We start from the raw sequence: 15,561 nt of genomic DNA on the forward strand, positions 1-15,561 counted from the left end.
TTTCATTTGTTTCCAGTTTTAAATATTTAGAAATCTATATCTGAACTGCTACCATGATGGTTGTAAGTGATAATGATTTTGTCATCCACTAAATTAGATGCTTAAACTCTGAAGGTTCTCATTTTCCCTAAAGTAAAAACTTGAATTTGTTTATCTAGTAAAAACAAAATTAATCAGCTAGATATATTTGTTGAGAATCTAATACATATGAACACTTTTCTAAGTGCTCTGGTCTCTATATTCAAGAGGTTCACAAGCTACTTGGGAAAAATAAGACCAAAACATGTGAAAAGTGAAATAACAATATATAAGGTAAATAATGGGTACACCCTGATTTACGTATGCCCAACTTACATGAACAGACATATCGAGCAGCTGAAAGTCAGACTGCCAAATATACTCCTCTCCCTAAGACAGTTCTTAGAGATTTCTCTCTCCTGTCACAAGGCAAAGCCCAGTGTTGTCCAAGACTACCGCCTCTCTATTCCCAACCCAATCACCTCAATCCAAGATTGCCTCTCCCCTTAGATCCTTTCTGAGTGGAAGTAAAAGTCAATCATTTCCAGACCATCATTATTCTCACCTATATGTTTTTACCTTTCTGTACAAAGTCTATTCAAAGAACAGAAAAGTTGAAGGAGGACAGCTACACAGGAGTTGTCCATGTTTCTTTCCCAGCTGCAAACAGTAAGGACTTATTGAAAAACTCATAAGAAGAGTCAAACAAAGTAAAGCACATGAGGGGCAAAGTGGAACAACAGAAGAGATAAAAATCTGAAGAGAAGCAGTTGACATGGGGCAAGAGGAGAGAGATGGCAATGAAAAAAGAACCTTACCCCTGGGATCCGAAGAAGTTAATGATGGCCCATAATATAATAAGATTTTTTTTTTTAAATTAGACTTTAATAAACAAGTCCCACTAGATAGTACAATGGATAGAGCACTGAACCTAGAGTCAGGAAGTCATCTTCCTAAATCCAAATCTGGCTTCAGGTACTTACTAGATGTGTGATCCTGGGCAGGTTACTTAACCCTATTTGTCTCAGTTTCCTCTTCTGTAAAATGAACTGGGGAAGGAAATAGCAAACCACTCTAGTACCTCTACCAAGAAAATCCCAAATGGGAATACAGAGAGTCAAACACGACTAAAACGACTGAACAACAATAATAATCCCTAGGTTTAGAGTGAGAGAATCGTATCCACCATAACTCCTCATCCCCTGAAACTTCCTTCCCTTGCTGATCCCTAGCAAGCCAGTCACAAAGTCAACTAGAATTTATCAAGTGCCTGTATGTGCCAACAGTAGGGATACAAAGAAAGGCAAAAGATATTCCCTGCTTTCAAAGAGTTCACAGTCTAATGAGAGAGATGTGACAAGTTTCAGGGTCCTTGTTAGCAACTGCCCAAACAAGCCAGCATAGTATGCAAACAGAAAGGTAAATAATTTATTTGTCCACTGCAGTGTGGATAAATCAGAAGGTGATGGATATACAAGACCTGTTAAAATAAGAAAAAGGGATGCTTAAATTGTTACAAGGAAAGAACATGTCCTTTTAGCACAATCATTTTTACACCAGACAACAGTATCTTTTGTATCAGTCAGTTAGTTAATTATCATTTGTTAAACTGCTTTTCTGCACTTTATTCCAAGAGATAAAGAAAAAGGGAAGAGTTTCTGGAACAAATGATATCCTATGAGTTTTCTTTTGTAATCCTAAAGTAATTAAGCAGAAAGGAGGTACAAAAAGGGACTTTCAGTGCCGTCAACAGGACATCCTAAAAAAGGGGAAAGAAAAATAATAGCAAATATAGAACAAAGTGGAGTCAGTTGCATATGCTCTATCAAATCCAAAAAAGTTGTTGTTTGTTCTTTGTTTTCTAAGAGGATTGATGACATGACAGGTGACATCTTGACTTGTGGGTGAATGGGATTTAAGTGAGGCAGAGTTCCACAAAATTGTCAGCCTCACTCTATCCCCCTAAAATAGATGAACTGCCTCTGCAGGTAGCAGTTTTCCCCAAAGGTAATAGCTTCACCCTCATCGGAGGTCTTCAAACCATGGATGTATAACCATTTTTCATACATGTTGTAGTGTGGACTCTTTGCCATGCAGATTGGACTAAATGGGCACGGAGGACTCGCCTACCTCTAATCTTTTGTCTAATTCCACCATACTTCAGATCCCCTCTGGCCTGTGCTGTCTGTCCTAAGAAAACATACATTATTCATCTCACTACTTCTCCAGGGAGGTACTCTGAGTTTCTGTAAACTATAAATGAACTTAGGAAAAAGAAGCCAGCCAATCACAAATCAAGTATTTTCTGCTTAAGCAATGCCCCAAAGCAATCAATGCACGACTGATTCCTAAAGGTATGGTACAAACAATAAGAATTTAAGAGTCAATGAGTCAGTGAGCTCTAGTGGTGTGAGAAGTCTTCAGGAGGAAACTAAATCGGGTCTTGAAAGAAGGGTGCAAATTTCACTTAGGCCTCCAATTCCCTCAGTCTATCAGTCTTTTAGGCAACTAAGAGGAGCAGTGATTAGAGCACTGGGCTTGGAATCAGGAATCTTCATGAGTGCAAATCCAGCCTCAGATACTTACCAGCTGTTTGACCCTGGATAAGTCATGCAACCTTCTTTGCCTCAGTTTCCTCATCTCTAAAATGAGCTTGAGAAGGAAATGGCAAACCACTTCAGTATTTTTGCCAAGAAAACCCCCAAAAGGATCATGACTCATCCACAACACTAAACAATTTAAACAGTCTGTTTGGCATACTTAAACAGCTAGCATTAGAGCAAATATGTCAAACCTATAGAAATATGTCCAGGTATGCCCAGAGATGGATGCCTTCATCAGTATGTTCAGGGAACATTCCCTGGTAATAACCATGCATCACAGTCTCTTATGTGTTCTACTAACCATCCAATATCTTATCCTCATTTTAACATCCTATGTCATGCCATCCATCAGCTTTTGAAGGCACACAGGTTGTCCTCTAGCTTTTCCCATTGTGTATTCAGTCACCTTATAATTCTGTCATGAAGAGACTTCAAATGATTCAGAAGTCTTATGGAAACTGGGAAGTTTTTATTGCCTTCGTCTAACTGAAGCATCAGTCATTTTTAATATCCCCAGGAGGGACATTCATCATGGTGCTGAAAATGAACTACTTCTCATTCTTCACCCATTTAAAGAGGGGTCCAATTCCCTCATTTAAAAATAAAATCACAACTGACAGTTAAGATTAGTTATTACCTTGTCCTTCACCCCAAGGGTATTCCAGAATATGTTGGTTTTGGCTAAAGATGGGATTAAAAAGTATGCCTTCGGAGATGGCTTGTTAGAGTACTTCTGAGATCTAATTTTTCTTTAATATCAAAATTTATTAAGCTATGGACATAGCTAAGATAGAAATATCAAAACAAAAACCACCCCCACCTTCTTTCATTTCAGTCCCTGTGGGCATAGGTATTCTCACTGCCCAGGCAGCCCCTAAGGTGGGCTGGAGGCATGGGTTTTCTGGAGCCAGCTCCAACAGGCTCTAGAGAGCTGGTTGCTAAATTTTCAATACAAGCATTTACACCTCAAATTCTACAAATCAAGGCATGATTTATTGTTTTATTGATCTTCTAGATTTAAGAAAGTAGTGGACAAAATGTCAATAAGACAGATTATACTTAAAGTGTGTTGTGTCCATTTTTTTTTCAGAGAATCAGTTGTTAAACATTTGCCAGCATTGCACTGGCTGGGAGTCCAGGAGAGGAGGTTCATTGCTAGCACAAATCTGAGCAGAGCTAGAAAAGTAGCCCCTCTGAAAAGCTTTACTTGAGAACTTAGAGTATATGATTATGACATCACACCAAAGTTTAGTGAAGATTTTTCTAACTTAGGAACCAAGCAGAATCAGGTGGTGTGTATAAAAGTAAAATCAGTGAACTTGGAAGTAGATAACCTGAGTTCTAGTTCTAATCATTCTCCTTAGCAGCCAGTGTTACTGTGACCAAGGCATTGAGTCTTGGGTTTGTTCCAGTAGAGAAAAGAGAATTGGGCAGAATGCTTTCTGCGGTTCCTTACTGTTCTAAATTCTATGACCCCTGCTATCTTTGGGATATCAAAGCCCCTTCCAGAACTGGATCCTTTGATTGTTCCAGATCAAGTCTGTGGTACATTTCTACCATTTGTTTCAGCCACAAGTCAGGCATGGAAAAGTGGACAAAGTGTGTTTGCATTGTTTCCTCTAACACTACATGCCCAGTACCCTTGGCCTCTAATCCCAGCTATGACCCTAGCTAGCTATGTGACCTGGGTAAATTATTTAAGCTTTTTGGGTCTAAGTTTCCTTGTATAAGAAAAGAGCTGTTACAATAATCTTTGAAGTCCCTTCTAAATCTAATATTCTACCACTCAAACAGTCTCTTGATTCAAATCCTACTCCAGTTCTTGTATAGTTAGGTAAATATTTTTAGTACTCTGAACCTCAGTTCATCTCTAAAATGTAATTCATTCTAACTGACATTCTTCTAAGTCTATTCTTACTCCAATTCATACTCCACACAGTTACTAGTGATTTTTTTTTTATAACCGAGGTCTGATCTCATCATTCCCCTAGTTGATAAACACCCTGCTCTTTTAAGGATCAATTATAAATTCCTTTGGCATGTGAACCCTTCCCAATCAGGCTCCAACCTAATTTCAAGACTTATGATATGTTTCTCACTTTTGTATATACTATAGTTCAGTCAAACTGGTCTGTTTACCATTCCTCATACAAAATACTCCAGCTCCCATCTCTGGGTATTTGCACTGGTTGCTGCCCATGCCTAAATTCACTTCCTTCTCATCACCTCTTACTATCCCTAGTTTCTCAGCTTAAGAACTACATGAAGACTTTTTGTATCTCCCTCCAATTACTAATATTCTCTCCACAAAAATGATCTTGTATATATTTTATATATACATATAGGAAATATGTTGTCTTGAAGTATATTATAAACTACTTAAAGGTGGGGAATATTTTATTTTTGTATTTATATCCCTGGTTCTTCTTGGTCCCAAGGGGAAAATGAGGAGCAGTGGGTCGTGGTTGTTGAAAAATAAATTGATTAATATAATGAAAAATTGCCTATAGATTTAAACGATCACAAAGTAGAATTGGCTGTCTTGGGAAATAGTAGGTCCCCTCTCAGTGGAAGGTTTAAGTAGGAGGCATGATGGTCAATTGTCTAGGATTTTGCATAGAGAGCTTTGTTCAAGCCTTGGTCAGATTAGGTGGCTTCAGACATCCCAACCATCTCTGAGATGAAGTGGGGTATGGAAATGTTCACTGAAAGAGACCACATTTGATATTCTGATCTCTTTCCCCTATTTTTCCCTTACAGACCTTGAAGCTTTACCATTCCATCTTCCCAGTGAAATAATTATGAAGTTTCCAAGAACAGAGAAGATCAAAGATGCTACTGCTGAGGAGAACTTGGTTTGAGTACTGACCATTTTGAACCAGCACAGCATGAGGTCTACAGTGTCTTTATCCCATGGAAGTCATATGTGGGTCACAAAGTTAGAAAACCAGTAAAGTTTTGCTCCTCTGTTGCCTATCTCTAGAGTTTCAGGCCTGGGTGGAACAGTGGATAGAGCACCAAGCCTGGAGTCAAGAAGACCTGAGTTCAAATCTAGTCTCAGCCACTTATTTGCTGTGGAACCCTAGGCAAGTCACTATACCTCTGTTTGGCTCAGTTTCCTCATCTTTAAAATGGTAATAATAATGGTACCTGTCTCATAATTAGCATAAAACCTGGCACATAGTAAGTGCTCTGTAAAAATTAGCTGTCATTATTATTGACAAGCTTCTAAGGACAGGGCTAATCCATCCTAATGGATAATAGGTTTCTTTTTATCTCTCCTTTGAAAGGTACCCCTGAAGACAAATCACAGAGAAGTCTGGATGCTTCACAAAATGTTAAAGGCAAGTCTGAAACTGCAAACAAAAGTATGCAATAAAAGATCTGGTGGGGTTGCCTCTGTTCCTGTGAATTCATGTGGGTTCAGGCCATTGATTTACTTTGCCCTTTTATTGAGTTTATGAAGGCACTAACATTTTGCTCCAGTGTGAAAATAATATATAAAACCTCTTAAAGCTGAGGTCTTTAAAATGTTTGCCCAGGAGCAATAAATTTGATTTTAAAAGTCTGTTAGCTGGCTGCTATTTACTACCTAAGGCAAATGCTTTAAACAACATTTTCGTACCTTTTTTTACTTCACTATATGAATGCGCCCCTGTGACTAAGATCGTTTTGGGCAATATGTTCACAATGAAATTTGGTAGCTTTCAGATGGTATTCATTTCTCAATCATTACACCATGAAATTTCCTGAAACAAATTTGTCAGTCCTGGCACATGCCAAGTCAAAGCCTATGTTAAGGCTCTAAAATGAGATGGGTAGAGGGTAATAATGCACAGTAGGTGATTATGATGAACAATTGGCCAAGATTAGATCCCATGGTGAATGTTTAGACAAAAACAGGCCTGCATATGAATGGAGGAAATATAGAAAACCAGCTACCCATAAGCATAGGTAGCTTTCAAGACATGAAGTATAACCACAAAGAAATGAATGTTTCATAGAGTTAAAAGTACTGTGGATCTTAAAAGCATACTATAAAGGAGTTTTTAACTATAGAGTAACAGTGACTCTCCGGTTTTCACTGCCTGATGGCCAGATGTGTTACACTTCACTGTGTTCCACTGAACTTCCCATACCCTAACAGCAGATTGTTGTGTCCATAAGGACAAATTACCTGAGAGACCGAGTGTTTTAAATGAAAGAACAGCTCTTTTACAAAGGATTATTTACTTTAAAGACACAGCAAGAACAAATTTACTAACATCTCAATACCTGAGGGGCATAATCTCCCTTTTAAACCACTACAGTCTCTGGGGAAGAAAGAGAGATGAGATTCACAGCTTAATTTCTACATAGCATAGTCCCACCCAGTTCCAAGTACAAAGTCCCTCTGGACTTGTGTCTCAGCACCCTGGACCTTCATGGCTTCCCTGATGGGCTAATAGTATCATCTGGCTTTGAATCCTGAGTCCTAGGTTACCATAGCTCATATTCTTGGGTTCAGGACTTCACTGACTTTACCTAGAACTGAAAAGGACAAACAAAACAGACTAAATATCAAACCCATTTCTTGGAGTGACATCGCCTAAAGGGAAAGGGAGAATGTAGTCGTTCCTCCACACTCGACTTAGCACATGGTATGCATATTTAGGGTAAAGGAGACCTTTAATCCCTGGAGGCCACTACAGAGACAGGAGTGAGACTGTCCCAATCAAGTAATTTCAAAGACATATCCCCTTCTGACCATATAGCCAAAGGAAAGAGCTGCTCCTAGTCACACAATAGGGGAGCATCATCACTGTAACAATATATAGCACTACTATGTTAAGCATTCTACAGTTATTATCTTGTTGATCCTTACAACAACCCTGGGAGGTAAGTGCTATCGTTATCCCCATTTTATAGATGAGGAAACTGAGACAAGTAGGGGTTAAGTGACTTGTCTAGGGTCACACACCTAGAAAGTATCTGAGGCTGCATTTGAACTCAGGTCTTCCTGACTCTAGGTGTCCTCTCCTTGCTCCCCAATCTTCAGTGTCCACAGACCTCTTTATCAATCTCTCTGAGATGCCCTGCACTAGAAATATGACTGACCTTTTTGTTTTCCTGATCAGAATTCAGTCGGGTATATTTGTTAAATCTTTGTTGAGAAGATAAGGAGAGAGCTAGATTCTAATGCTTCCTCCTATTCCACCATCTTGACTCTCCCTCCCAGCAGCAGTTCTCAGTGTTAGACATTCTCCTAATCAGCATCGGCCATTTTATGTGATTCACATACTAGAGCTCATTGACCCCAGCTGTGAGTGGGGCCTTGAAAGAAAGAGACAGAGAAGTGGAAAATTTTGAGGAGATGATAAAATTGAGGAAAAGAAAGAAAAAGCAGGTGATTCCAAGGCCCAGTAGAACACTACTGTGGGGTGCCCTTGGGAGCCAGGTAGCAGCAGCCACCACTGGGTGCCAAAAGGAAGGAAGAACTCTGAAGTGAAGAAAGTGAGCACCCAAGCCAATGTAGCCCACATCATACATTTTGCTCCCACCTTGGCAACAAGACCTCCAGGTATGAGTCACTCCTCTAAATTTCCCCATTTTTTGACATTTCATTACCTATATCAACTCTCAATTATACAAACAACTCTCACACTTCACAGAATCATCTTAGCTAATAGCTGTGTCTTCCTTCTCCAGCAAAAATTTACCAGTAATATGCCTTACAAGCAGAATTGGCAGTTTGAGTTTTCAATCAAAATTTAACTTCACCAACATAGCATTCTAGGGGTGGGGAGGAAGGCACCAGGTGATGCAACAGTTATACTTCCATACCATGGAGACAGGACCCCTCTCAATCTGTAATCTCACATATGGAGCTACTACTTTCCAGATTCAGAACAAGATTTATCCATGACTGTCCATCCTGTGTGACTCCTAATAACTATTATATAATAAAGTATTTTATAGACATCATCTCATTTGAGCCTAACCCTAATCTGGGAAAATAAGTACTTTTGTTAGTATTATACTCATTTTACCAAAAAAAAAAAAAAAAATAGGCCCAGAGAGGATAAGTGACTTGACCATGATTGATGGAGGTGATGCAAAACCCAAGGGTAGGGTACTCAAATTTTTGCAAGAGTTCACAGCTCATTCTGACTTAGCCAAATCTTGGTAGAAGTGATGCTAACCATGCCAGCTGCTCTACAGGAGCTAGTTACTCTATCTATATTTCATGGAAATCTGGGAATCTCTTGCTTTTCTGAGGCAGTATCCTCTGGTATTCTAGATATTTTTGTTTATCCTTCATTTTTCAAGAGGACCAATGACGTTACAAGGAGATATCTTGACTTGTCCATGAATTGAATTTAGATCTTCAGCCTCACTCTCTCTTCCAGAGTCATCAAAGTCCAGTGGCAAGACAAAAGTCAGGACACTTGGCAATGGCTAGGAGTCTCTGCTTCAGCCACCTTCATGGCCACTGGAACAAATTGTTCTCATCTGCTCATTCTGTCAGGAGGAAAATCTTCACATGTTTGGGTTAGACATCTCCCTTATTCATCCATGGGTTTGAGACCTGTCAATTAGCCTCAGCCTGATTTAGCCTGTCTGTTGACACTGTTTTGCTAGGGCATCTCTGCTATGCATGCTACAACTTCTTGGAGTGGCAGGTGGATACCAAAGGTAAATAAGCACCTCAGTAAGCCCTCTCACCATAGGGTCTAGTCCTCCCTGAATACCCCAACCCCAATTATATTCTAGATATATCTACATACATTTTCACCTGATCAGGAATGGTGTCTACATGACTGCGAAGCTGGGAGGGGCTGAAGTTGGATGAGAGGGTGCCCTTGAAGGAGGAGAAAAGAACTTGAAGAACTAGAGCTTTGAAGCTATGATGATGCTTTGCCATTTTTCATAGAACATAAAATGCTTTGGCTTCCATGCTGTGTTTTAGGCAAGGTGGGCGCCAAACCTCTGTGGGATTACAGAAGTGAACATCATTTGAAAGCCACTGGGGGTTGGAAAGAGATGGTTTTGATGGAAAATTTGAAGAAAGATTTGTTGCTCCAAGACAATGAATTTCACACCCCTAGACAACCTGACAGATAATCTCATCTAACTGAACAGCAGGAAAAATTATCAAGAGAAGGACTGTCAGTGAGACCCAAGGCCACTGGGTTGGGGAGAAGCTGATGAACAAGAAACATTTTCCTTAGTTCATGCAAATGGGGACTAGGTGCAAACAGCAGTCTTCTAAGGGTTGGTAGTAGAGTGATGTCTTTTGATTCATGCATAAATTGGATTTAAGTGAGACAGAGTTGCACAAAGTCATCAGACTTATTCTCTCCTCCAGAGTCATCATGGTCCAGTGGCAGGACAGAGTCAAGATGGCTGGCGATGGCTCAGGATACAGTGGATGACCTTGCCATCTTTGGTGTCTAACCAAGTTCTAAGCTCTCCTCATAGCCTGCTTCATCTGCCTTCATGACCATTGGAACAAATTGTCCTCATCCACCTATTCCACCAGATGAAGTCTTCACATGCTTGGGTTTGTGAACCTAACTCACCAATGGGTTTGAGAACCCTTGGTTACCCTCAACCTAGTTTGGCCTGTCTGCAGAAACAGTTTACTGGGATGTGGCCGCTACACATGCTTCAGCTTCTTGGAGCCACAGGTGAGAGTTAGGCAGAACAAGTGGACACCAAAGGTGGAAACAGCCCCAAAAAGGCCTCGGCAGCCATCACACCAAAGGTACTGGTCCTCCCTGAACACACCCTACACCCTGGTAGTACAGTACAATACAGTATGGTATCTAGCTCATTCTCATTGCTGACTCTGGGTTCTGGATGGGAAAAAAGAGGGACCCTGTTTGTGGGTAGGTAGTGAAGAAACACCCACTAGAGGCAAAGAAGAGACCTCAATTGTTTGAAGTATTTTCAATGTGATATACCCCTAGGACCAGTGCTAAGTAGTTATTTTTAAGCCTGGGACAAGAGGAAGAAAGAACAGAATAGAAGTGAATTTCAAAGATGCAGCTTCTAGATGAGGGGTATGAAGTGTTCAGAATCATCTGGTCATTCTGTTTTAGCTATCTAATCTTTGCTAAGTGATATTATGTTTAAGCTAGTAATGAAATGCAAGTGTTGGCTATAAATGTTTCAAGCTGGGTACCCTGGAACAAAGTTCCAGTCATCTGCTCTAGTTAGGTCTCTGTCTAGGGCATTTGGACCAAGAGTGCAGCCCTCCAAGGGAAACTGAGAAATGATCTTCCCTAAGAGGAGTATCAGAGATATGGGGCTCAGATCCTTCCCATGACACTACAATCACAAACCAGAGGCTAAAGTTACGAGAGAGCATTAACTGGAGCATAATAGGTACTCCTAAATGCCAGTTCATGACCTGACAGGTGAGATTCAGGAGTAGGAAAGAATATATCGATATCCTTCCAAGCCTGAGGAGAGAACTAGAGAATCTTTAAATGATTTTATTGTTACGTGTGTATGGAACATAACATGTACTTAAAAACTCTTGTTGATTGATTAACTGATTGACTGAGGAGCCTCTATGGACACAGCTTTTCTTTTACTCCTCCACCCCCAATCCCAGTGTTCACACAAGGGCAAGAACAGAGGACCATTTGGAGGAAAGAATTTAATATTTCATAATTATCATTATTATTGTTCAAGGATGCTTAACATACAACTAATTTGGAATTATTGAGAAGTGATTGGGTAGAAATATAGCATTCATATCATTTTATAAATTACCTGAACTATCTATCTACTATAGTTTAAGGGAACAAAGGTCTTAATGACAAAGGTGAGCCTCAGCTATTCTGAAAAGGCTCCTGCTGATGTTCATGGATTATGATGTTCATCAATTACCACACAGGAATGAAAATACTACATGTTCTTCATCATTCTTGCTACTCTCTGCACCCACCCACCCCAAATGCCACTTTAAAAGCACTCTACACTCTAAGCAATGTTTCCATGTTGTATCTATAACCAGCTGTGGAGTCCCCTATTACTTGAGTTTTAAAGGATCCTGACCAATTGCCTGTTTCTCTACTAAAACAGATCAGACCTCTCTGAGCAATAGGGCTAGGCCAAGGGGACTGACTGTCACTATCTCTCTATTTTTTTCTTATTGTCATCATAGCTGATGTTCCCTATGCCCTCTAGTATATTCATGGGCAGAGGGAAGACAATGGTGGAATTCTTCTCTGTGGCCACAGTAGCCAAAGTTTGCAGATAGCGCAGCTGAAGTGCTACAGGAGATTCAGACAGTACCAGAGAGGCTGACTTCAGTGATTTAGAAGCATTCATCTCTCCTTCTGCAGCTAGCACCTACAGTAACAAAGGAACAAAAAAACATCATTCACAACTGCATTTTATTCAGAATTTTCCAGCAGCCCATTCCTGGGTCACTTGGCAATCATCACATTCCACCCCTCGTGTTATTTTACAAAGAGATGACTGGAAGTTAGAGGCTTCTATTTCTTCCTTTGATCATTTATTCTAGGGAATGTTTTCTTCACCTTATTACTGGCACATCCCATTACAAGATCTAATTCAAATTCTGCTAAATTTCAATCATGAAGAGCAATGGGTACTTCTGATTCCTGAAGGATGATATCTTTGTCCTGAAAAGATGGGAGGGGGGTGGTAAAGATGGACCACAAGAGGGATCCTAGGTTATGTTTGGTGGATCTGGGGTAGTTGTGACCAGATAGTTTCTAAGAGGGACACAAACCTTAGGGTTATGTCTAGCAGGTCCCATGGTGGGGAGGAGCCCTGAATTGTGATGGTAAATCCTGGATAGGCTGGTGGCTAGGAGAGAGCCCCGAGTCATAATCCATGACTCTTATGAGGTTTACAATGAGGAGAGCCATGGTAAGGGTAAAGGGTAGGTCCCAGGAGATGTGATCTTGTAGTTTGGTTGGTGAGATCAAGTCAGGAGTCTAAGGGACCCTCAGTTATAGTCCATAAACCCTGTAATAGGATGTTAAGTTTCTTGGCAGTGGAAATGGTTTTCATCTTGCTTTCATATTCCCAGTGCCTAATAGAATATTTTGAACATAGTAGGCTTTGAAAACATACTTAAGGGTTGAACTGGATTATATACTAACAGTGGATCAAAATAATTCAATGAGGCTTAAATAGTATGGCTAAAAGTAGCATGTGGAAAGTCAGGGTGTTTTATTCCTTAACTTTCTGACTCCCACCCCTATTCTCTTATTTTATTTCTTTGCTTATTCTTTTTATTACTGTATATTTATTTTATCTTATTTTATTTTACAGGTAATGGCTCTCTAACTAGGGGAGAAGGGATACATGATGGTGATGTAAAAACAAATGTATAAATAAATATTTTTTAAATGAACAAGAATCCTTCAGGAAGTTGATCACTCTTTTCACCAAGCGCTTGTCATTACTACTGCACTAAACTGTTTTCCAAACTCAGTGCTTTGGAATGGCTGGGACCAAGCTAATAGCTAATCACACACCAGATGTGTGGTAAAGAAAGATTGCAGAAAGGTTTATTTCACAATAAAAGCATACAAAGAGCTACAGGGAGGGCTTCTAGTCTCTGTTAGTTCCTAGGAATACAGGAAACACACCCACACAAAAATAAAAGGTTTATTGGGGCCAGGATAGTTGTAGAACTGGAGGGACTTGAGTTCGCTCCCCATTTTCCAACCACACCAGCCTAGACTATTGCTGAGCCAAGAAGTTATGGAGCAGATATGGGGCAGATTGCTTTACTTTTGCCTTCAGGTGGATTGATCTAGAAGGACATAGAGTCATATCTAAGATGATAGCAATGAGGTCCTAAGATTTATTTTAGAAGATACCTTTGCTCATTGTTTTTAACCTCACCTGCTAACTTTTACTTGTTTTTATCTTTCTCTGAAAGGCTTTTTAACTGTCCTGGGAAGTGCCTGGAGAAGAGGAGGTAGTATAAGAATAGGTTTTATTAGATGTGTTGGTAATTTGAACCTTCACCCCCTGAATGACCAGGTATACCACATACAGAATTACTCCCTGGACAAAAGCAGAATAACTGGATATATCCAAGAAACTAGTCAGAACTCCACTTAGGTAATAGTATTAGAGTGTATTTTTATCTTTTCTTATACTATCTGTGTAACATTCCTTTAAATAGTGCCAGCGCTCATTTTCCCTAGGTCCAGAGGCAAATTCTTATTAAGAACCTTATTACTGAGAATAACAAAAATAGCTAACATTTATGGAGCACTTGAGGGTTCACAAATCAATTTCCATGTTATCTCATTTGGTCTTCATAGTAATAGTGGAAGGGTTACCCCCATTTCAGATGATAAAACTGAAGTGGAGTTAAGTGGCTTGCCTAGTGTCACCCAGCTAAACAGCAGGATTTTCTCAAGATTATCAACTGGTCTTATTTTCCCCATGATTCTCGGGTTGGAGATTGGCTCTTAAAAATGAATGGTCCTTACCTTGGCTCTGGCCTCTCGGGTGGCCTCTGCTTCTGCAGCCATAGACCTTTGCAACTGCAAAGGAATCCGGACATCTTTGATTTCCACTCGGGCCACCCGGATGCCCCACAACTCAGTAGCATCATCAAGTATTGTCTGTTTTAGAAACAAGAGAAAGAACCATACTGACCAAAAAATAGGTCACTAACTGGGAGTATCTTTCACGTGCTCTGTATTTACAAGGCTCATTCCCCTCCTTTTTTTTTCCTCCTTTATTATTTATTCCCCTTCTTTAGGCTTGGCAGTCCCTTGACTACTTGACAGGATTCAGTTTGATTGATGACTGGGCTGATTCCTGGAAGGATTAATCTAATCTAAATTTCTCCCGCAGGATAATGCTCACCATCCAGGTGTGAGGAGTTTTCACAAAGCAGGCCAGGGAGATCAAGCCACAGGGCAAGTGTTTCAAGGAGTTTCCTATGCTCCTCTTCCCCTAACCCATTCCAAACTTTCCTAACCACTTCCAAGTGGGCACTTGGCACTACTCAGGGTACTTCACATCTCTATAACAGCTTAAGCCTAAAATAACTCAATTCTTAAAGTTCTTCAGAAAAATAATAACTTATGTTTATAAAATACTTTAAGTTTTGCAAAGTACTTTAAAGATAAGAGGGTTTCCCCAATGAAGCTAAGGTCTCAGCCATAAACCTGATGTTCAGTGACTTGCCCAAGGTCACACAAGTAGTTAATGCCTGAGACAGGTTTGAAACTCAGATCTTTGTGATATCTGAGTCTGATACTCTATCCACTATGACATTTCACTGCCTCTTGGGTAGTCCTTACTTTATAATGTTTAAAGGAAACAAGACACTAAGGTCCAAAACATCACTGGAGCCCTCTATGTTCCCAGTCCTTCCCCAACAGACTTTATGATTCTGAAAGATGGCAAAAACTCCAGAATAAAGCCTATATCCTTGAAAGTCATTGATCTTATATATGAATAGATGGATGGATGGATGATAGAAAATAGATTGATTGGTTGATGATAAATAGATAGTAGATAGATAGATAGACAGACAGACAGATAGATAAAAGATCACTTCAAGCATGAAATGCAGATTGTTGATACTATATACCTGGATGCTATGGGCAATAACTTCTCTGCCAGCTAAGATCTGGGACAAAGTTTGTGTCCCCAAGACATTTCTCAAAGTGGTCTGGGCCAGTAGGAAAGTGGCTTGGTGAACATCATTGACATTAGCCACAGCAGAAACAGCGCTGTGGATTCGGTAGTAGACCACTCCATCCACTTGGGTAGTTACAGAATCTCTGGTGAGGATCTGTAGAAAAAGAAGAGAGAGGCTTCAAGCTGTTCTGGCTCTATATTCCTATAAAAGCTGTTGTGACCTTGGTACTTCATCTACATTTGTAGGTTAAGGAATCTGAATTTCAAGTTTCTATATGTCCTGACAGTTTTCTATCCC

General features: G+C 40.0%; 1 protein-coding gene across 2 annotated transcripts in view; it reads right to left on the reverse strand.

Moving 5' to 3' along the window:
- Positions 1–11,253: 11,253 nt before the first annotated feature.
- Positions 11,254–15,561, reverse strand: part of STOML3 (stomatin like 3) — a 33,097-nt gene continuing 28,789 nt past the window's right edge. For both annotated transcript variants that reach the window (XM_072610434.1, XM_072610433.1), the window contains 3 exons: positions 15,214–15,417; positions 14,099–14,233; positions 11,254–11,966 (listed from right to left, as the gene is read on the reverse strand). In XM_072610434.1, the coding sequence (XP_072466535.1) occupies positions 11,745–11,966; positions 14,099–14,233; positions 15,214–15,417 (561 nt within the window). In that variant the 3' untranslated portion in view covers positions 11,254–11,744. The remainder of the gene's footprint in view (positions 11,967–14,098; positions 14,234–15,213; positions 15,418–15,561) is intronic.

Source organism: Notamacropus eugenii, chromosome 5, assembly GCF_028372415.1.
Source record: "Notamacropus eugenii isolate mMacEug1 chromosome 5, mMacEug1.pri_v2, whole genome shotgun sequence".
Lineage (NCBI taxonomy): Eukaryota > Metazoa > Chordata > Mammalia > Diprotodontia > Macropodidae > Notamacropus > Notamacropus eugenii.